At 38.7% G+C, this 20,739-nt stretch overlaps 1 protein-coding gene across 1 annotated transcript; it reads left to right on the top strand.

The window, feature by feature from the left end:
• Positions 1 to 62: 62 nt before the first annotated feature.
• Positions 63 to 12,793, top strand: LOC306829386 (cadherin-related family member 2-like; the record flags this gene model as incomplete). Its single annotated transcript, XM_079352429.1, has 26 exons — positions 63 to 66; positions 439 to 497; positions 604 to 723; positions 2,182 to 2,328; positions 2,527 to 2,602; positions 2,698 to 2,810; positions 4,080 to 4,286; positions 4,461 to 4,610; positions 4,732 to 4,893; positions 5,508 to 5,569; positions 5,683 to 5,926; positions 6,652 to 6,891; positions 6,988 to 7,057; positions 7,144 to 7,728; positions 7,865 to 7,936; positions 8,402 to 8,451; positions 8,540 to 8,691; positions 9,362 to 9,458; positions 9,582 to 9,670; positions 9,778 to 9,849; positions 10,422 to 10,608; positions 10,786 to 10,904; positions 11,116 to 11,229; positions 11,326 to 11,409; positions 11,641 to 11,704; positions 11,787 to 12,793. The coding sequence occupies 26 exons, from the start codon at positions 63 to 65 to the stop codon at positions 11,946 to 11,948; spliced, it is 3,501 nt and encodes a 1,166-aa protein (XP_079208555.1). The 3' UTR covers positions 11,949 to 12,793.
• Between the last annotated feature and the right edge of the window lie 7,946 nt (positions 12,794 to 20,739).

The following is a 20,739-nucleotide window of genomic DNA, read 5'->3' as shown; positions in this document are numbered from 1 at the left end:
TCTGTGAGTGACATCTCAATTAGTTTATTCATTTATCTTCGTATCGTTTATACTTCGTATCAATGTGTACATTATATAATTATACAATGTCTTTCAGGGACCAAGAGACATAACTGTTCTAATAGGGGATACCAACGACAACAAACCCATATTTCAGGAGGCTTCATATGATTATGAATTTGCAGAAGTAAGTTCAACAAAGATACACTTTTATTTGTATCTCTCCAACATGTTTTGCTATGTTAAGAGTATTTATAATGTAAGAAAGGTGAAAGCTACTTCAAGCCCTAATGAGTGATTTCATTATTTTACCAATTTATCATCAAGCCAACTATTTCTTATATTGATACTGTCCCTGAGAGACATTTACGTTTTTTCTTCTTCTCTGTTTTCCCACGATTCACTAGAATACCCCTGTAAGTTCATCTCTGTTCACAGCGACCGCTGATGATGCAGACACTTCAACTGCTGGGGCTGTTCGATACAGTATCGATGAAGTAAGCTCCCTATGAAAATCGTATATGGAATTTCAATAAAATAATAATGTATCATTCTGATTTTTCATGAACTTTCCTGAAGCAACATTTACATATTGTTTTCTAGGTCACTCCGAGTTCTGGATTTGGTCTGTTTAGCATCGATGACGGAGGTGTAGTCACATTGGCTGGAAATCTGAATTTCACAGAGCTGAGCACCTTCTATCGATTGAAGATTAATGCTTCTGTAAGTTGTATTATTTATTTTTGCATATTTTCACTTAAATTTAGGGGTATTCTCAAATGCGTTGTTACAGCTGCATTGGTAACATGACTAATTAGACACGACTCAAGCCTGTTCATGTAAAATATGTCATTTCAATGTGCCCTTCTGAACACACAACATTGTGAAATATGTTGATGCTCACTTTTTAATCATAGCCACAGAAAGAAATGCAGCAACATTAGACACACTCAAGTTAAGAATGACAGTAATTACTCAGGAGACACAACATCATGACTTTATCCGTTAATAAAATCTCAAGACAAGCAGCTGGAATCATGAAAATATTTTCTACTGTGTGGTTGTTACTATCTGTGGGCTTGTTAGCTGCTTTTAGTGAAGTGACTTGAGATAACACCTGTTATGAATTGACGCTATACAAACAAAGATTGATTGATTAAAGATTGATTACTATCTGTGTATCTTGTTCGTCCGAGCACTCAGTTAGTACTGGGGTTATAATAAATCTAGCTCTATGTGTTGCTGTGTAAAGGATCAGATTTGACGTGCATGGCAGAGAGTTTGAAAACATCTTGTTGAGCCTCTCTGTATGAAAAGATGATCAAGTGTTTTCACTTAACTCAGTTAAGTGTTATTATATAAGCAGTTATTACCTTTTGGCCATGACTTAAACTTCATTTTATGTACATCATAAATCATGTACGAGAAAGAAATCTCGACCATTTTCCGTTATATAATATCATTATTACAAAGTGTGTTATGCTAACATTTTATAGAAGCCTGCAGAGTCATGTTCTCCAATATTCATATCTAACTTCTGACATCGAGGTATGTTATATTCTAAAATGACTGAAGATAGGTCGGTAGACAGACAGACAGACAGACAGACAGACAGACAGACAGACAGACAGACAGACAGACAGACAGACAGACAGACAGACAGACAGACAGACAGACAGACAGACAGACAGACAGACAGACAGACAGACAGACAGACAGACAGACAGACAGATAGATAGATAGATAGATAGATAGATAGATAGATAGATAGATATCGTTGTCAAAGAAGGGTTATCAGCACTGTGTGTCTTATATCAGTGCATACTGTAGGCAGCACAGCACGCACACACTTTCCACAGTGGAAACTCATAGAACTTCTGGTGTATGCCAAAGGGCTAAATTCCCACACATTGTTGTTTTAAGAACTTCTCTTCTGTTATAAATCTGAAGCAAAGCAGGTCACTGTAATATATGAGGGGCATATCACAGGCATTTTTAAAAAATGCCCATGAGACAACGATTCTTTATTTAATTCATCCTTAAATCTGTAATTGCAGCATTAAAATTGTGAAAATAATCCTTGATCATATTAAATGTTACTCTAATAGTTTTTTTTAATGTCATTTTAGGTGATAAAAGCTCCAGTTAAAACATCTACTTTTTAACCTCTTTTCACAACAGGATGGTGGAGGTAAATGTTTTTTTGAGGAGCCCAAGTACTTCTCGAGTGTAGCTTTTTCCTTCATCACTGTGGTGGACATCCCAGACCTCGACCCAATGTTCCTTGGTGTCCCCTACGTAGGCAGTGTTAAAGAGAATTCTCCTCTGGTGAGTGCTCATGAATTTTATTATACAGCAGCAAAAAGGGCCAATAGATAATATATCATTAATATGTTTTTCTTTTTTTGGTGACAACATCGCAGCATATTTTGTAATATGACAAAATGCTAGTGGTAGTCAAGTTGGGTTGAGTTTTGTGTAAATGGCGACCTCTGCTCTAACATCTGATCATTATTCCCTTTGCAGGACAAGTCTGTGTTTCAAGTGACTGCCATAGACCAGGACACAGGAGTCAATGATCAAATCCTCTTCAGCATTGAAGGTTTGCCTTTAAACTGCAATGCAAATGTTATAAAATGATTCCATTTGTATTGATTGATTACATTTGTGTTTTTTTTTTCCTACAATGTTCCACAGATTCCACCATAGACGGCCTGTTTAAAATCTCAAGTGAAGGTGAAATATCTGTATTGTCAGATATCGACAGAGAGGAGCTTGGTGATTCTGACACTGTGACCTTGACTGTTAAGGTTTGTTTTGTTAACAACAAATCAATGGACTCTTCTGTTATTTATTTTGACTCTGCCATAGTGTCTGTCTGTTCCACTGTGTAGTATGAGGAACCTGTTTGATTTTCCAGAAAGATTTACTGCTGCAATTCACAGCAGTAACTGAAACTGATACATGAATCTGTATTGAATTTGGGTAATATGTGTGGTAGAAATGTGAAATCATTTTTGAAGATGGTGCCTTCTTGACCGAGAAAAGGTAGAAAGTGTCTTTTTGGCTCATATAAATTAAGAACTCCCAAAATGCACAGCAGCATAGGCCCCTCCCACTGAAGCTACAGACCTCTATTACAGTCTGTCTACAAGACAGTCTGTCTGTTTCCTGAACTGATTTCCAGAAGGAATCGACATCTTTGAAATTCCTGGCAACAAACTGACTATATGTCACCACCAGGATTTAGCTAAAAAAGAGAAATAAGAAGACCCTTAATCGCTCATGTGTATATGCTTAATTTGCAGCCAGGATGAGCAGGTGACTGTCCTGCAAAGCAATAAAAAGCCTGTGGACGTTTTTTGGTTCTTTGTTCAGACATTTGGTGTCAGGGTAGATGTTGCTCTTTACCTTTTAACTTGACAGTTGAAGACACGCCTGAAGAAGGCGAGAGACATCGCGAGCTGCAGCGTTTTGGACTTACTGAAGGGTCTTTAGAGATTTACCAAAGCACCATGCTAAAAGGGACTTACAGTAATCCAACCTGGAGGTAACAAATACATGAACTAGTTTTTCTGCATCGTTTTGTGACAGGATCTACCTGATCTTAGAGATATTACGAAGGTGAAAGTAACTTGTCCTTGAAATGTCTTTAATGTGAGAGTTAAAAGACATATCTATAGATCAAATAGAACTCCTAGATTCCTAACAGTGGTACTAGAGGCTACGCTGATACCACTATGGGCTGTTATGTTATCAGAAAAAGTCTCTGAAGTTCTTAGGTCCAATCACAATAACTTCAGTTGTCTGAGTTAAGCGAGAAGAGTAAGAAAACAAAAGGAGAATGTCATAATGTGTTTATATACCTCTACTGTAAAGGTACACAGGAAATTCCCTATGAACACTAAAATAGAATAAAAAGATATCTCAAACACACATCTATCGAAGTTTTAATACTTTAATTAATTAAATGCAAACTATTTTAACAAATCAGAGACACTATCTCAAAACTGCATATTTTCGTGTGATCATTTTTTAAAATGTTGAGACATTAAAATGATTCAGATTTTGTCTCGTAGGCTCAAGAGTCCAAACCAAACATCCATGGGGTCCATGCTAGCATCACAACAGAAGTACTGATCAACATCATCGATGTCAACGACAACAAGCCCGAGTTTTACAGGTGTGGGTTCTCCTGTGTGAAGGAAAGCCACTTCACCGAAGATGTTTCTGAAAACTCTTTGGGGTCTATTCCAATCAACATGACGGTCAGAGATCTGGATAAGGTACTAGAGAAAAAATTGACAAAAACAGAACATCATTTAGCTTAAATATTTTTTTAAGCTAAAATTTTTTTTAAAGATTTTTTCTGTAATCTATGTAAAAGACAATAGAAGTGTAGATGCAGCTCTAGCACAAATGATTAAGCATTATTAACTATGTATGGTGGCTTTTCACAGATTTCCCAGACTAAACTCACCCTGGGAGGAGCCGACAAGGATGTGTTTGCTGTGGAGCCTCAGTTTACCACATTAGACAGCATCGTTCAGCTTGTGGTCCGGCAGCCCCAAAAACTAGACTTTGAAAAAACCCAACAAATGGTTGTAGAAGTAAGTAAAATCGTGACTCTGTGATAAACATATTATTGATGTTTTTATGGTTGTATGTTTTCACCTCTGCTCCTTTTTAGTTCCAGTCTAAGGTATTCTTTGTGATGTTTTTAACATACAGGTGATCGCCACCGATCAAGATGATACAAGCTTTCAATCCACAGCTACAGTTACCATCAATATCAAGGACGTCAACGACAACAGCCCAGTGTTTGAAAAGGTCACATACAAATTAACTGTGGCTGAGCACTCGGATGTTGGGACAGAATTGGATCGCATTGTTGTGAGTCCTTTATTTTCTCAATATGGAAAAATGTTTTGATCACACTGTCAAACTTTCTTCATGATACCCACGAATTACTGCAGCATAATATTTTATACCCATAAAATAGAAATGTAAGCCCAGTAGTCTTAATACTGTCTCGTATTCTGTAGTATATTTTAAACAAACCTGTTCAAGAGAGGACTGTTAGAACTGTCACTCTTCATGTCTGTATAAAGTGACAGAGTCCTAGGTTATAATTCTATGATTAAGATAGACAGAAGCCTAATATTACATTGTAGTAAACACTTCAAAAGTATCTTACACTGGCTGTCTGTCATGCTTAGTATTGATGTTAATATTTCATGATCACTGAGAAGGCTTTGTGAGGCATGTACGGTCTCCTTTTGCTCCATTCCTCCCCCCGTTTACTAAGATCCTGAGATCCGTCCGTCCTTGTTGTTCCAAGGACCAAACTGTTTCACAAAGTTAATCAAGCCCGTGGAGAGAAACTGAATCAGAGCTCCTTTAAAAGAACAACATGTTGGTGTTTCTATTTGGGTTTTCTGATTGTTGTTTTTTTAATCACTGAAAGGCACTTTGGAAAGCTCTCTGAGACATATATTTTTCTCCAGGCAGAAGATCCTGACACCATGGATCAAGGCAACATCACCTACAGCCTTCTCCCAGAAAGCATGTACGTTACAAAACTGCTATGTGGTTATTCTGGTTACTTGAAAAGAGCCAGTGCATATATTTGTGTATGTAACATGAGATAGCTCACCTTAAATTACTTTGTATGTGTTTCAGACGACTATATTTTGATGTGGATAAATATGAGGGGAGAGTATATGTGAAAAACAAAACTCTTTTGGACCGTGAGAAAAGATCTCTGTATTCTGCAACTCTGGAGGCAAGGGACACAGAAGGCAAGCCGGGCACCACGGTACTTGAAATCACTTTAACAGACATCAATGACCAACCTCCAGTCATGAACAGAAACTCTTACCTGGAGTTTGTCAAAGAAGGGGGACAGCTCCAACTACAGATTGAGGTAACAATTATACGATGAATGTATTATTTCAGAAGTCATGTCAAAGTCATCTTTATTGTCAATGTTTCAACATGTGCTGGACATACAGGAGAATCGAATGTATTTCATCTCTTAGGTCAGATCGCCTGATCATGACAAAGGCTGATTTATTAGATTATCTGTTTCAATGTATACACCAAGACCACTGATCACTTTAGGTCACAGGTTGCTGAAAAAAATCACAACGGGAGTGAAAACGTGGAACTCTGTGTCCTCCTGTGTCCTCCTGTGTCCTCCTGTGTCCCCCTGTGTCCTCCTGTGTTTTGCTTTCTTTTGATCTTGAGGTACTTTCCATGTTTTTGACTGAAGGACTTGGTTTCAATGCAGATGCTCACAGATTGCTCTGTTGACAACTTCACATTTCTATAACATTACTGAACCTTCAATTTGCGTTGTAAAAAACACTTTAAATTAATGCCTTTGGAATAATTGGAGCACCCACTGTGAGCTGTATCACCCAGCATTAGAGATTAAGATGATGCTTCTGTGGCTGACAGGTAGAAAATCCCTGCAGTGAGGGCAGAATATTGATGACAGCATTTTGAATAGAACCGTTGAACAATCTCATATAAGTGACTACATGCATTTTTTCAGAGGTTTGCATATTTCATGTAGTGTCCCTTTTACAATATTAAGAGAAAGATTCTTAACTAGTTCTTTTCATGTTTTTCATTTTATTTGGACAGGCTACAGATTCAGATGACCCAGATACAGAAAACAGTCAGATAGTTTATGGAATTGAAGAGAGCAGGTACAGTGATAACTTCACTATCGACCCAATAACTGGAGTACTAAGAAACAGTGGTGAGCTTGATCGTGAGGCCCTGGATCCGGAGCTGGAAGGAAGGATTGAGCTCAATGTAACTGCGACTGACAAGGGTACTCCTCCACTCTCCACCTCTGTCACAGTTATTATCAATGTAGAGGTGAGGCTTCAAATGTTTGAAATGAATAATTGCAAAGACTCATGCTACTTTTCTTGAGGATGTTAATGGTCTGTTTTTCTTTTTAATATTTCTCAGGATGTCAATGATAACAGTCCACAATTTGCAGCCCCCTCCTATGAATTCTCTGTAAAAGAAGGAGAAAAAGGTTTGTTTTTTTATTTCTACAAATCCGTTTCAAGTGTTATTGCAATTGTGTTGCCTGATTTTAATGGAATTCATTTGTCCAATCAGGTGCATTTGTGGGTTCGGTTAGCGCTGAGGATTTGGACCAAACAACAGATTTTAACCGCATTTCTTTCAGCATCATTGATGGAAGCTTTGGCAGCTTCATCGTGCGCACTTTTGCAATGGAGCGAGGTTACAGAGGGAACATCACAGTGGACCCCGACATTGAGTTGGACTACGAAAGCGAGCGCAAGCAATTCAAACTACGGGTGGAGGCAGAAGATCTTGAGCTAAAAACTGCTGAAGTGATGGTGGTTGTGAATGTGGTTGATGTGAATGATGAGCGGCCTGAGTTCATGGCAATAAAGCCCATCACTGTGAAGGAAAACACCACCGTCAGCGGTGTTGTTGGGAGATTTGTGGCCCAGGACAAGGACACAAGCCACCATTTAGTCTATGAGCTGGAATCCATGAAGTGCAGATGTAACAGCTCCATGACAACCTGCAGTTACTTTACCCTTTACCCAACAGGGGAAGTTGTTCAGAACGATGAGCTCATGGTGGACTATGAACAATGTGACCAGGTTCTGATAGAGGCTCAGGTAGTGGACGAGCTCACAGAGAAAGGAGAGAACAACAGCGCCACAACAGGTCAACAATAACTTATAAAAATAACATGAAACCATCATATATAAGCAATAAATATATATAACAGCATGACATCACACAATCTGGACCCATTTACAAACAAATCAAATAACTCAAAATGTTCTTTGAATTATTTCAGGACAAATGGTGATCAACATTGAAGACATTAATGACAATGCGCCAGAATTCATCTTCTCAGATTCTGTACATGGTGAGTGTTATTAACAGAGATCAGGAGATCACATGACTGTCAGCCTGTGATCTTTGAAAAGAAACTTGTCTGCTCATTACAAATTGTCACTATTCACACGTGTATTTTTACCCCACATTTTTTATAAAATTTTTTTACCAGAGAGTACTTCGATTAATAAAAAAATAAAATATTGGCAAAACTAAAGTTCTTTTCTCTGTTCTAACCTTACCCAGAAATGCAGTCTCTCACCGTGTGCTCAGGAGCTTTTGTTATTTTTAATCAAATACACTTTTTTTTAGAGACATCCATAGCTGTGATATTACTTTTAACTAAAATCATTGATTTCCCCAAAAGGTTTGTATTTATACATCTTTTTAAAGGGACAAGAGAAACATGGAAAAAAAAAAAAGTATAGAAACTTAAGGTTTGGACATAAATCTGTCTCTTTTCAAAAGTTACCAGTTTTCTGTCTTTGGGTTTTAGTTGTGGTGTCAGAGAGTGCAAGTAAAGGGACATCAGTTGCAGGAGTCACTGTGAGTATGAAAAAAAAGTATTTTGATTTTTAGTTTGTTAGTGATATTTGTGAAGTTATTTTGTTCTTATTTCATTTTTTGCTCTTAGGCAACCGACCAGGACTCAGGAATAAATCGGCAGATCGAGTTTAAAGTAACATCGGTCCAATTTGCAGACAGCAACAACCAAATAACTCACATGAGGCTGCTGTTTGAGGCCGTCACCACACAGCAAAAGGACGTTTATGTGGGAATAATTCAGTGAGTACAAAGTCTCACATGGTGGCTTATTACTGCTGCACTCCTGTTTGGGTTTCAAATTTGGCCAGACTTTTATGAATTTTGCAGGGGTTCATTATTACCCCTCTATAACCTTTTCTATCGTTGCTTATCATATCTGCTTTCAGGTTACAGAAGAGATAGGCAACACATAAAGCTTCTTCGCTTCATTCTTTAGAGACTCATAAAGAAAATGTGTGTCCGAAGTAAGAATTTATATGCTCAAAAATGTACATGCAAACTCATGCACACTGTCTGTCTGCGGTCTTGCAAACGTACATTAATGAGCTAGTTAGTTACTTTCAAGATGTGCAGGAGTTTACGTTCAACTTTGTATCTATCAATCAATAGTGCTGGTAAAAAAACTAATTTGCTCTATTTGCACATAATGAAAAATACAAGCAGCCTGTTGACACAGAGTGAATAGTTTTGATAACAGCCTTACATCTGACAGGGCGAGTAGAAAATTATTGTTTAGGATTTTGGAGTGGGACCGAAAGTGGCCAATAAGATTCATATAGGCGCCCATGGATACCCCTCTGGATACACCCCTGCCTCTGTTAAAAGGAAGGGGATACAGTGTTCTTCATAAATCTGCACCCAGTTTTGTTTTGTTTTAATGTGTACTGATAGCTTCACCTACTCTCCACAGAACTACTGAGGGGCTCGATGTGACACTGAAGGGGAAGTATTTGGTAACTGTATCGGCAACTGACACCGGCGGCCTCTTCACCAGCACCGTACTGGAGGTGAGTGACTCCAACCACAAAGCTGAGTTTTCATAGCTGGCAAGCACTAGATCTTATTTCAGCAGAAGAACAGGAAGACTTATGTCTGTGTTCGCTTCTCTTTTTTTGTTGTTATTCTTGTAGATTTTCACCGTTGATGAAACGTACAAAGTTGAACTTGAATTTAGTACTTCTCCAGAAGAGGTTGAAAGAAAGCTCAATGACATCATCAGGTAAATCTGAATTCTTCAGTAAAGTTTGTGTCTAATGCTGAATATTTTTTATCCATAATTTTATTTAACTAAAACTTGTGGCCATGTTTTTTTCTCTACATTTCCAGGGCGCTGACATTTGCCACCAAGGCTGCTGTTCAAGTAGTTTTAATCAAGCCTAACACAGATGACAGTTCAAGGTAAGTCACCATACATAAAATAATAAAAGTCCTGTGTGTCATTACAGCTACAGATCCTTAACTGTATATTTTTTTGCTATTTGTTATTATTTAATGTTTACATGGGACAGAGAGAGTGCAGTCTACTAAAGTCAAATTCCTTGTGTGTTAAACATACTTGGCCAATAAACCTGATTCTGATTCTGAAGTAGCTGAGAGGATCTCTCATCTCGTGGCTTTTAGCTCCCCTGAGGACAAAGTATGTCGTGTGGAGCTGCCCCTTTAAGCACTGGTAATCCTGATTTGATAGTTCTTATAAATCTTTACCTAGATAAAATGTATTCTGTCCAATTTTTATTTTAAAAAAAGCAAGATTGAATTCAAGTGATCTGGATTATGTGATCCTTGAGAGAGAAAAAAAAGAAGATTTCCAAACCTGGATCTTTTTTATCAGCCTTTAAAGAACCTGGCCCAGCCTCTTGCTTGCATGCAGGCTACTGTGCACTAGATGGTGCCGTTGTCCTCGTGAACATAACCTATTGTTGCACAATGACGGTGAATTTCTGAATAAAGCAATTTGAGAAACAAAGCAGGACTAAAATGTTATTTGTTTTTAAGTATTGTAAATTGTATTCTCCTCTCAGGGCTTCAAGTGGGACGATCGTCGTGGCATATTTTGTTTACTCCAACGGGACAGCTCTGACATTTGACGAAGTGGAAAAGATGATCTCTGATCCTATACATTTTTCTGAACTGACAGCACTTGGACTCGAAAATATTGTTCGTAAAACATTAGTCTCTTGTCATCATACACCTCGTTATACATCAGTTTATCAGCTGCATAGGCGCAGCATTTTGTTATCCCTGTAAATCATTTTTATTACCAAGTTTGAATGAGAGCAAATTGATAAACAGGTACATGTATTATTAAAGACAGATTTCTTTCTGGTCGTTTAGGGGACAGCTCCTGTGATTGAAGCATCAGACCCACTGAAGTATGTCCTGCTGGGCATGCTAGGAGGCCTCATCGTCGTGCTGGCTGTGCTTACCACTTCATTACTGTGCACTCGCAGGAAGTAAGATCCTTGGAACACAAAAGACAATAAACAAAAAATTAATTCCATAAAAAATTTAAGCAATTAATATAATTTAAATGCTATTTTTACCACAATGGTATGGCCCAAATGAGATAATACAAGATTGTAGTTATCAGTGTGGGACAGCATTACATTATTTACTGAAAAACTCAACTAATCTAATTTCTGTTCATCTTACTTCACTCTACAGTTACAGGAGGAAGCTGAAAGCAGCTAAAGCCATGAACTCTGCCTCTATGGTGAACTCAGACAACCAGAAAAGTGGTCCTGTGGTACCTGGAACTAACAAATACACAATGGAGGGGTGAGGACAACTACAATATCAGCAAACGAATGAAAATCATGAAATGTGACATGAAATGTGACAGTTCCCTTTTTTGTTACCATTATTTGCTATCAGTGCAAACCCTGTTCTCAACTTGAATATTGACACCACTCTGGTCCTGGACTTGGATGAGGAGAGCTATGATGTGGACAAAATCAGGTAAAGACAAGCTCTTTGTGTCTCCATCATCTGTTAAGAGGGTGATGGATCTTTCTCTCCACTCTGTAGCAATGCTGATTATTAGCTGGGATTATGTCCAGGTGAACATCTTGTTAGTGTGCTCACTACAGTAGGTAATGCTACCTAATATGTTAACCCTTATTGAAAACAACAGTTTCTGAAAAGATTGACTGTACATGATGAATTTAGCGCTTACTTTTCCCATTTCAGCCTTAATTCCCTGGACTGCAGTGATGACATGAACTTCCCTGAAAAAGACACAATGCCTATCATGGTGAGTCAACATTTTAAAGTCTAACTCCTTTTGACCCTATGACAACATGTACTGATTTACAAACATGTCTGCTATTCATTAGAACATGATCCAGGAGGAAGAGGAGGAGGAAGAGGAGGGCAGTGGACCTCTAGAGTACACTGAACCTCTGGGTGCAGTGCTTGCCCAGCGAGGCCCCAAGAAAGGCTCTGAGAAACCTCGTCATGGTTATAATAACCCTGCATTCAGTACTACAGACTTGTGATTTAAAAAATGAAGGCTGGACCCCAGGTAATATCCAATGGTATAAATTAATATAAATATATTTGTCTTAATATTTTGGTAAAGGAAAACAAAACCAAAAACCAAACTGGGGTATGGAAAATGATATGTACTGTTGATATAATTATGCCCCTTGATATGTTTGGCTTGATAATTTAAATCAGGCGTGGAACCAAAACATATAAAAAATGTGGAAATAGCTGTACTTCTACGTCCTCTCTGAGTTCAGCCTCCCTGCTAACATGAGAAAACTGTCTGCTGGCATATTTTGGGTGAAGACATAAAAATTATATACTTTAAACCTTTTCATTGTACTCTAAAGAAAACAAGGCAATCTTCTCTCATCCTAGTCTTTAAAATGAATAGTTGGACAAAAGCAATAGGAAAGTTCAAAACAAAACAGAGAAACAATCATTTGTGTGTTTATTGATGTAAATATATTATGTAATTGTTTAAAACAGCTTGGTTTGCTTTGTGATAAGACTTTATTAAAATGTATTTCTGCACAAACTGTTAATGTTGTTGCTATTAGAAAGGAACAGCTGAATTAAAAACATTTGCAGAGTTTATGAATGAAAATCTCATGTTGGACTGCATGTCAAGCAAAATATACAATCTTTTGCAAGTTTTCAGTTCGATGCTGTTTGCTCTTTGGTAGATGTTGCTTAAAATAAAATCTCATGCAGTGTGACATCTGATGAATGTATCACACATGTGGAAATTAAAAATATTCAATTGTTGAAGTTATGAATTAATGCAAGAACACAGAGATCACTAACATAACTTCTGAACCTAATGATGATAATAATTAAAATAATTTCAAATCAATCACAGATAAAGCAATTTTAACTTATATACATTCAAACACTGCCAGGTCATAACTCATGTGATTGTGTGTGCGTGCGTGTGTATCCTTGCCCAGGATCATCTGTAGAGACTTTTCCTTCTTTGTCCTCCCTCTTTTTATAACTCTTTCTTTGATTTCCTAACAATAATCACAAATCTCATTCTGTATGGGAAAAGAAAAATACTCAGGCTTCTCATCTTCTTCCCTTTTGACGACACCGTTGGCCATAATTAAAATGTCTTGATACTTGCTATCCTCTGATGCTAACTGTCTTCTGGTGTTACCTGTGAACCTGTTGACCCAACAGCAGGGCAGCAGGTGCCACTCACTGGAGATACATCTGAGCTCAAGACTCTGCTCCTCTGATGTTCCAAAATCTAAAATCTTATAATCGTTTGATAGCAGGAAGATCTAAAAAGTTCTCTGAACTGAGTGAAGTAAAGCTGTGTAAGAAAGGAGGAAGTTTAGTGCACTTTTATCGGATATGAATCAATAACTTTTACAGCCTTCAGACGATTAAAGTCTGAAGGCTGTAAAAGTTATTGATTCATATCCGATAAAAGTGATTAAAGTTTAATCACATTGAAGATTAAGAGACAAAGGTCTCATCTAGAAATCGAAACGTCTAAAGTCAGCTGGTAAGTAAAAAAGTCTCAGTTTTAGGCAGGTTAAAATATGTATAGTAAGGCTAAAAATTGGAGGCATGGAATAATATGCATGAAAAATCAGAATAAAAACCTCTCAGCCTACCTATCAACTTATAAGTCTACTTTATATTTATATTTAAAAGTGGACATGGCTGTTTTTCCACCAAGGGGTGGATTTTGTGAAAAACAAATACCTGCGATGGATTCAGAATCCTAAAGAACTCCTAGTTTTACACAGGCCACCATAGACAGAGGTTGCGCAACTTTTTGATCCAGTAGAAGTCGCCCTTGAGCATCAACATTAAACCAAAACAAACTGCTAAGCTGTTTGGCCACACCTCCACTAACCTGAAGCATCAGCACTTGTCCACTCGCGTTTTATGAATTAGAACAAACTATAATTAAGCACCATTAAGGGCAAGCAGCGGACAAAATTGTCCTTTGCTTGAGCTGCAATTGCCTGTCTCCTGCATTGTTGTGTTAGCAGGCTAATGTTAGCACACTTAGTTAAATCACAGCTTCATATTGCACATAGATTGACTGCTGAATGACTGTGATCTAAAGACATTTACGTGACATCCAAATAAGCAGTGAGAAGGCTATATTCTTCCTTTTTCTAGTCCATGACTAAAACAGTTGAATACCCAAGGCCGTAACGTCCATGTAGACATTATATAAGGAAGGCTTCGACAACCGTCCAGCTTGAGCTAATAACTCAATGTAGACGGTCATGACTCAGAGAGCTCAATATGCTTGATTTCTGCTGTACCTGTATTTACAGGTAAAATGTTGCACATTCTTTTTCTCAGAGAGATTACCGTTTCTCCCATGCCCATAGCAGCTCGATCACTTGTCTGCTGCAGTACCTTTGGCAGCGGGTTGAGGTAATGATGCAGGACACGCTGGAGAGACTATGTCTCTTGGCTGGCTTGGGAACGCCTTGGGGCCCCACCAGAAGAACTGGAGGAGGTGCCTGGGGCGAGGGAAGTCTAGGCATCTCTGCTTAGACATCTGCCCCCACGACCCGGCCCTAAGCGACAGAAAATGGATGGATGGATGAATGGACATATTTTCATTTTCACGCAGAAAGTCCTCTTACCCAGGTTATGTCTTGCATACAAATAAACCAATCAATTAATTTAACGCCAAAAGGTGTCTCTTTCCTTAGCCCCGTTTCCACACAGCAGTCGGGTACGAATAGGTACAGTTTGGTATGATTTGGTTCGATTAAGCCTGATCCCGTTTTTGTTTCCACAGCCACCCATGCCCTATTTGGTATGCAGCGTCTAAGCCGGATGCCAATAGCCGATACATAATAGCGTCACATGATAGCAGCTAACTGCTAACAGCTAACCGCTAATTAATAAATTCAACAAAGGAGAAAAACGCTACACAAACAAAACCAACAATGGAAGACATCCAGTCTCTTTATTACAAAACTCAATCAAGCTTTGTTTCAGAGAAGGCTGTCTGCCGCTAGGAGAAATACAGACGTAAACAATCAGCTGTGTATTACAGTCAATGGTTTAAACACGGTGGAGTTTTGTTTACCAACGTAACACGGGGAGTGAGTTGCACACTGGGAGTTGGTATCTGTGACTCGTTCCTATAAAAATTCCAAAATTCCAGATTGTAAATTGTTCGTATATTTATTACACAAAAAAGGGAAGAAAAAAAAGGGTCCAAAGAAAAAGACGATTAGGGACAACAATTATGATTGTGGATTCCTGGAATCCAGTTTTTGTCTTGATCCGTAGTTGACGCACAAGTCCTTTTCTGTCCATTTTTGCCTTGTTGTTGTCCTGGTGTAGCATTCACATGCCTACAAACAACACATTTTGATATTATTTTCTGATGGACACAGTGGCGCCTGGAATCCAGTACTTTTGTCTTAATCTGGACAACATGTGGTTGCGACCACCATGACCAACTTTATCGTGAACATGCTGAATAATGAGTTCAGAAATGTGAAAGTCTTTGGCCAGTATGATGGGGTGCTTCATTTCTTCTGGCATAGCTGCTCTGCTAAGTCTTCCTCCAACTCTTATTAGGTTATTTTGTAGAATTGGGTTGAGTTTATGGATGTGACTAGATCTTTTCACATTTGTTCCTTTTTTCAGACTTGATATTTCATCTGAAAATCTGTCCTTTTGGCAAAAGCGGATTATCTCTATTTCAGCTGTAGCTATGTCTTCAACTGTGAGAACTCCGTTTTCTGAAGTCTTCATAGTTATTTTCTTCCTTTGTAGGAGATCTGTTTTATCAGGATTGTGTGCATTAAGCGGTGCCTTATCCTTTTCTCTTTTACCTTGTCTATAATGGTAGAGAAGCAGTCTCTTGAACCTCAGCGTCCATACTACTGTCCTTCTCAAACATGTCCATGATGAGAAGTAATGGATAAGGTGAGCTATTGGATCCACTCTTTCAGATATAATCTGAGCAGCTTTTACAATTATGCTCCTGACTTCAGAGTGTTTTGGTGAGACCTTTGGTGAGAAGAAGAAACTGAGGCCCTGATGCCCAGATTTCTTTCTTTAGAAAGGACTTCACTGACAAACCATGGGAGGCCATTACTGCTGGATTTTTATCCGTGCCAACCAATCTTCACTGGTGTGCATATGAGACCTTGGTAATTGGGGAAAATGCCACAAAAGTTCTGAACCGTGTTGTTGTATTGTTTATGTATTTGAGCACAGAAGTGCTGTCAGTCCAAAATACTGAGTCTTTGAGTTTCATCTGCAGTTCCTTTTTCCACATTGTGTCCATTCTGCTTGCCATGGTGGCAGCAGTCAATTCCCTTTGAGGGATGGTAACTGGCTTTAAAGGAGCTACTCTTGCTTTACCCATCACAAATCCACAATGGGCCCGACCATGGTCGTTATGCAGTAAAAGGTAACACACAGTTCTGTACCCACCCTTACATGCATCAGCAAGGTGATGAAGTTGAGCAGATGTGAGAGATCCAAAGTCTGTTGGCTTAAAGCATCTCTTTACTTCAACATTTTCTAGCTGATGAAGTTCCTGGATCCAATTTATCCATCCCTGTGCAAGGGAGTCTGGTACAGTATCATGCCAGCTAATCTGATTTCTACACAGATCTTGCAGGATCATTTTGCAGTCAAGACAACCGGTGCAAGGATTCCAAGTTGATCGTATATTGAACTGACTGTTGAGATGATTCCCCTTCTTGTGAGAGGTCATTCTTTCACTGTGATTTTGAATTTGAAGACATCTGATTGAATACACCATTGTGCTCCTAACACCCTCTCCACAAGAAGATTGTCATTGTCCAAATCCAAGTTTTCCATTCCTTTTGATCTCTCTGTTTCAGGTATGGCAGCCAGTATGTGATGACTGTTGCTAATCCACTTAGTAAGTAAAAAGCCTCCCTTGAAACAGATTGCTCTAAGTTCGTGAAAAAGAGCTATTGCTTCCTTCTCTGAAGCAACTGAGGTCAAGCAGTCATCAACATAAAAGTTGGTCTTAATGATGTTCAAAGCTTGAGAACTAAATTGCCTTGTGTTGTCCTCAGCACATTTTCTGAGGGCACAGTTTGCAAAGCTTGGGGATGAAGTTGCTCCAAAAAGATGTACTGTCATCCTATATTCCTCCATGTTTTGTCTGTAGTCTCCATTAGGCCACCAGAGGAACCTCAACAAGTCACGATCTTCAACTGGTACTTTTACTTGACAGAAAGGGGACCTGCCTTTTCTAAATCTACCCAAGACTCCAATCAATGAGCTGGTCAAGTCCGGCCCCTGTAAAAGAGGAGAATTCAATGAAACTCCCTGGAATGTGGCTCCACAGTCAAACACCACTTTTGTTTTTCTTTTGAGGATGGAGAATGTGGCAGACTAAGCATTACAGATACCATTTTCTGCCATCACTCCTGTCCAAGATGTTGATTGGGACCTTTTCTGCATAACCCTTTGATATCATGCCAGAGATGAAGTTGGTGTACTCAGAAAGAAAGGTTGTTTTTTTTATTCAATCTTGAGGTTTAATGTACGTTGTACAGCTATATTTCTATAGTCAGGCAGGTGTATGTCTGTCATTTAGAGGAAGTCCTATGCAATAATGACCATCCACAAGGCTAACAGATTTTGACACTGATTCAATGAATAGCTTTCTTAGAAGGTTCGTTGTCATACTTGTTACACTCAGGAAAGTCTGTCCTAAACTGCTGTTCCCACAGCTCATCCAGTTTCATCAATGAAATCCTGTTGACACTAATGGTGGAGTGCTCATGACAATCAACAGGTTCTCCTCCTAAAGGTCCATTAACTGTCCAACCAAGCATAGTTCTTACAGCATAGGGTCCTCCTCCCACATTCTTTTTGACCTCCAGTGGTTCAAGTGCCTTTGGAACATCTGATCCAATGAGCATCTCTATCTCAGAGTTAATCTCAGGTAAGTAAACATCTCTCAAATGAGGCCATTTATTGATATCCATTTGATCAGGGATGTTTCCTTCATGAACAGGCATGATCCTTTGAGTGTATACACCAGGAAGTACACAAAAATCATCTGCATTGAGTCCAGCAACCTCGAGGCCTGAAACAAGACTGGTTTCCACAACCTTCTTCTGATATATTGTCCTGAGAAGAATAGTTGACCTTCTTCCTTGAAGATGAAGCTTTATTCATCAGCCCCTTAGTGCAGAAGGATGCAGTGCTGCCTGGGTCAAGAAATGCAAAAGTATGCACTGTTGCATTCCCCTTCCCAGCCTTTATTTGTACAGGAACAATTGACAGTTTGCAGTTATCATCACCGGCCCCAGTAACTCCACTACTTAGAACTTAGGCTGCAGCACTACTTGTCTTTCTTTCTTTTTGTTTGTGAATATGCAATAAACTGGGGTGCTGCAAAGCACATGCATTGCAGCTCAGTCGCTTTCTACAGTCTTTGCTGATGTGCCCTTTACACAGACAGCCAAAGCAGACTCCATTCTCTTGGAGGAAAGCGATTTTCTCATTATGTGCCTTTTTTTGCAATTAAAAAACACATATCCATTGTATGAGCCCTTCCACAAAACAAGCAGTTCTTTAACACAGACAAACTCTCATTTTCTTTTGTTCCTTTATAATTTTTTCTTTCTGCAACTGTCACAGTAGTAGCAAAGGTGCCTCCTTTCATTCCAGATTAAGACTGGGGCTTGTACCTCCTTATATCCTTGCTCGACGTAGAGGGGTCTTTAATGTATCCAATGAATACATTGCAGCTTGTCCTGAGTGTGCAGCGAATAAGGTTTCCCACCAGCCTATCTCAAGTCAGCTGCATCCACTCCCTGTGCCGCACCAGCCCTGGTCCCACAGCTCAGTAGATTTTGTCACGGGACATCCCCTCTCAGAAGGTAAAGCCACTGTTCTCACAGTTGATGACAGATTCTCTAAGATAGGGCATTTCATCCCTCTCCCTAAGTTGCCCTCGGCCAAGGAGACAGCAGAGATAATGTTGAATCAGGTTTTCCGAGTCCATGGTTTCCCTAGGGATGTGGTATCGGATCAGGGGCCACAGTTTCTGCAGCAGTTTCTCGTTTCTGGAAGGAGTTCTGTTCGCTGTTGGGAGCCACAGTCAGTCTCTCATCAGGGTTTAATCCACAAAGTAATGGACAAACAGAGAGATTTAACCAGGAACGGGAGATGGGACTTAAGTGTTCTGTTTATTTTTGTTTACCCTCATGTTTCATGTCTCGTGTTTGTGTTTTACTTTGATACTTACCCTGTGTCTCATTTCAGGTCTGTTGGCTGCATGCCCTTCCCCCAGTGTTTCCCACTCTGCTGATTACCTAATGTGTCTCACCTGTGTCTTGCTAACTACACCCCCCTTTCAGTCTGTGTTTCCCTCATTCTGTGCCAGTTGGTATTGTTTTTGACCTTCGTTCCAGCGCTGTATTCTTCTTGTTAAAATTATCTGACCAGTTTCTGTTTTTGACCTGCCTTTTGCCTGACCCTTTTTGGATACCTTTGCCTGTCTGTTTTTGTTTACTATGTACCGACCTGTTTTTGGATTAACCCACTTCCGTGTTGAGTTGTACATTTGGGTGCCTTGTTTATTGTTCAGTGTGACACTCTTTCTCCCCAGTGTCTAACATAAAGGTATAATAGTAAGCCTAAAAAAAAGGAAGTAGAACTTTCATTTTCATTGTAATAAGATACCTACATATGAAATACAATCTCTTAAACACAATCATTAATGCATAATGCATTGTATTTATGTTAATGATAATCTTATAGACTGCTCTATGTTTTTGTTGACTCATGATCCAGTGTACATAACTACTTATCAGGATTTATCATCTTGTCTAAGAAACCTCCCTGATATAAACCCTGGAAAACATTGAGTAATTCAGCTGAGATTCATTTTTTAGTCTGTTGAATCGCTTTGGCAGCAGTGTCTCATGACACTCCCGCCCATTTATAAATTTTTATAGCTGAGGAGTGGAAATGTTGTGTTCAGTATTGGAAAAGTCTACCAAAGTCTAGTTGGATAATTTTAAGTTGGGCTGATTTAATTTTGAGAATAATTTATTACCTGTATTTGAGTTGAACAGTTTCTGTACATTCAGGTTTTTCCTCATAAAACTGACTTCCTGTTAATTTAACTTATTTTCTTTAATAATGGAATCGCCATATCCTCTTCTGAGAAAATACAGTATTATAATATTATAATACTGTATTTTCTCAGAAGAGGATTTCGGATTTCTTTGTTTTCTGTTAACAGAAAACAAAGAAATCCGTTTCCACAGTTAGACCCACAATCAAACAAATGAGTATTTATATGTGTTTTTAGCCATGTTAGCAACATAGCTCCCGGGAGTGCAATGTCTTTCAGCAGGTTTGTGAACCATACTGTCTTAATTTAAATATGTCACAACTGTTGATTACATCGACTTGTAAATCTGTAAAATAAGTTATGTTACCAAGGCAGGAAGTTTTTATTGTTCTCTTTAATTGTGGTAGAGGAATAACTCAGGATGAATTTTAAAAACTTGAATCCCTTGATGTCACCTATAGCATCAGCATATAGCCAAAACAGTATACAATACTTTTCGTAAATTAATTTCAATACATTTTTGAGAACATATTTGACAAACTAATTAAAATCTCATCAGCAGCAGCCTTAATGGTTTTAAGAGCGTATTAGATATTTGTCAGGATGCTAACACATTAAAATGAGACGCTGATTGAAGAACACCTAAACATGACAGCAGCATCACTGTAAACATACTAACTAGCTGATGTTAGCATGTAGCACATTACTGCTGTCCTGATTTACTT

Source organism: Symphodus melops (genome assembly GCF_947650265.1).
Source record: "Symphodus melops genome assembly, chromosome: 9".
Lineage (NCBI taxonomy): Eukaryota > Metazoa > Chordata > Actinopteri > Labriformes > Labridae > Symphodus > Symphodus melops.
The sequence above is the reverse complement of the archived record's forward strand: the minus strand, read 5'-3'. Positions and strand labels throughout refer to the sequence as shown.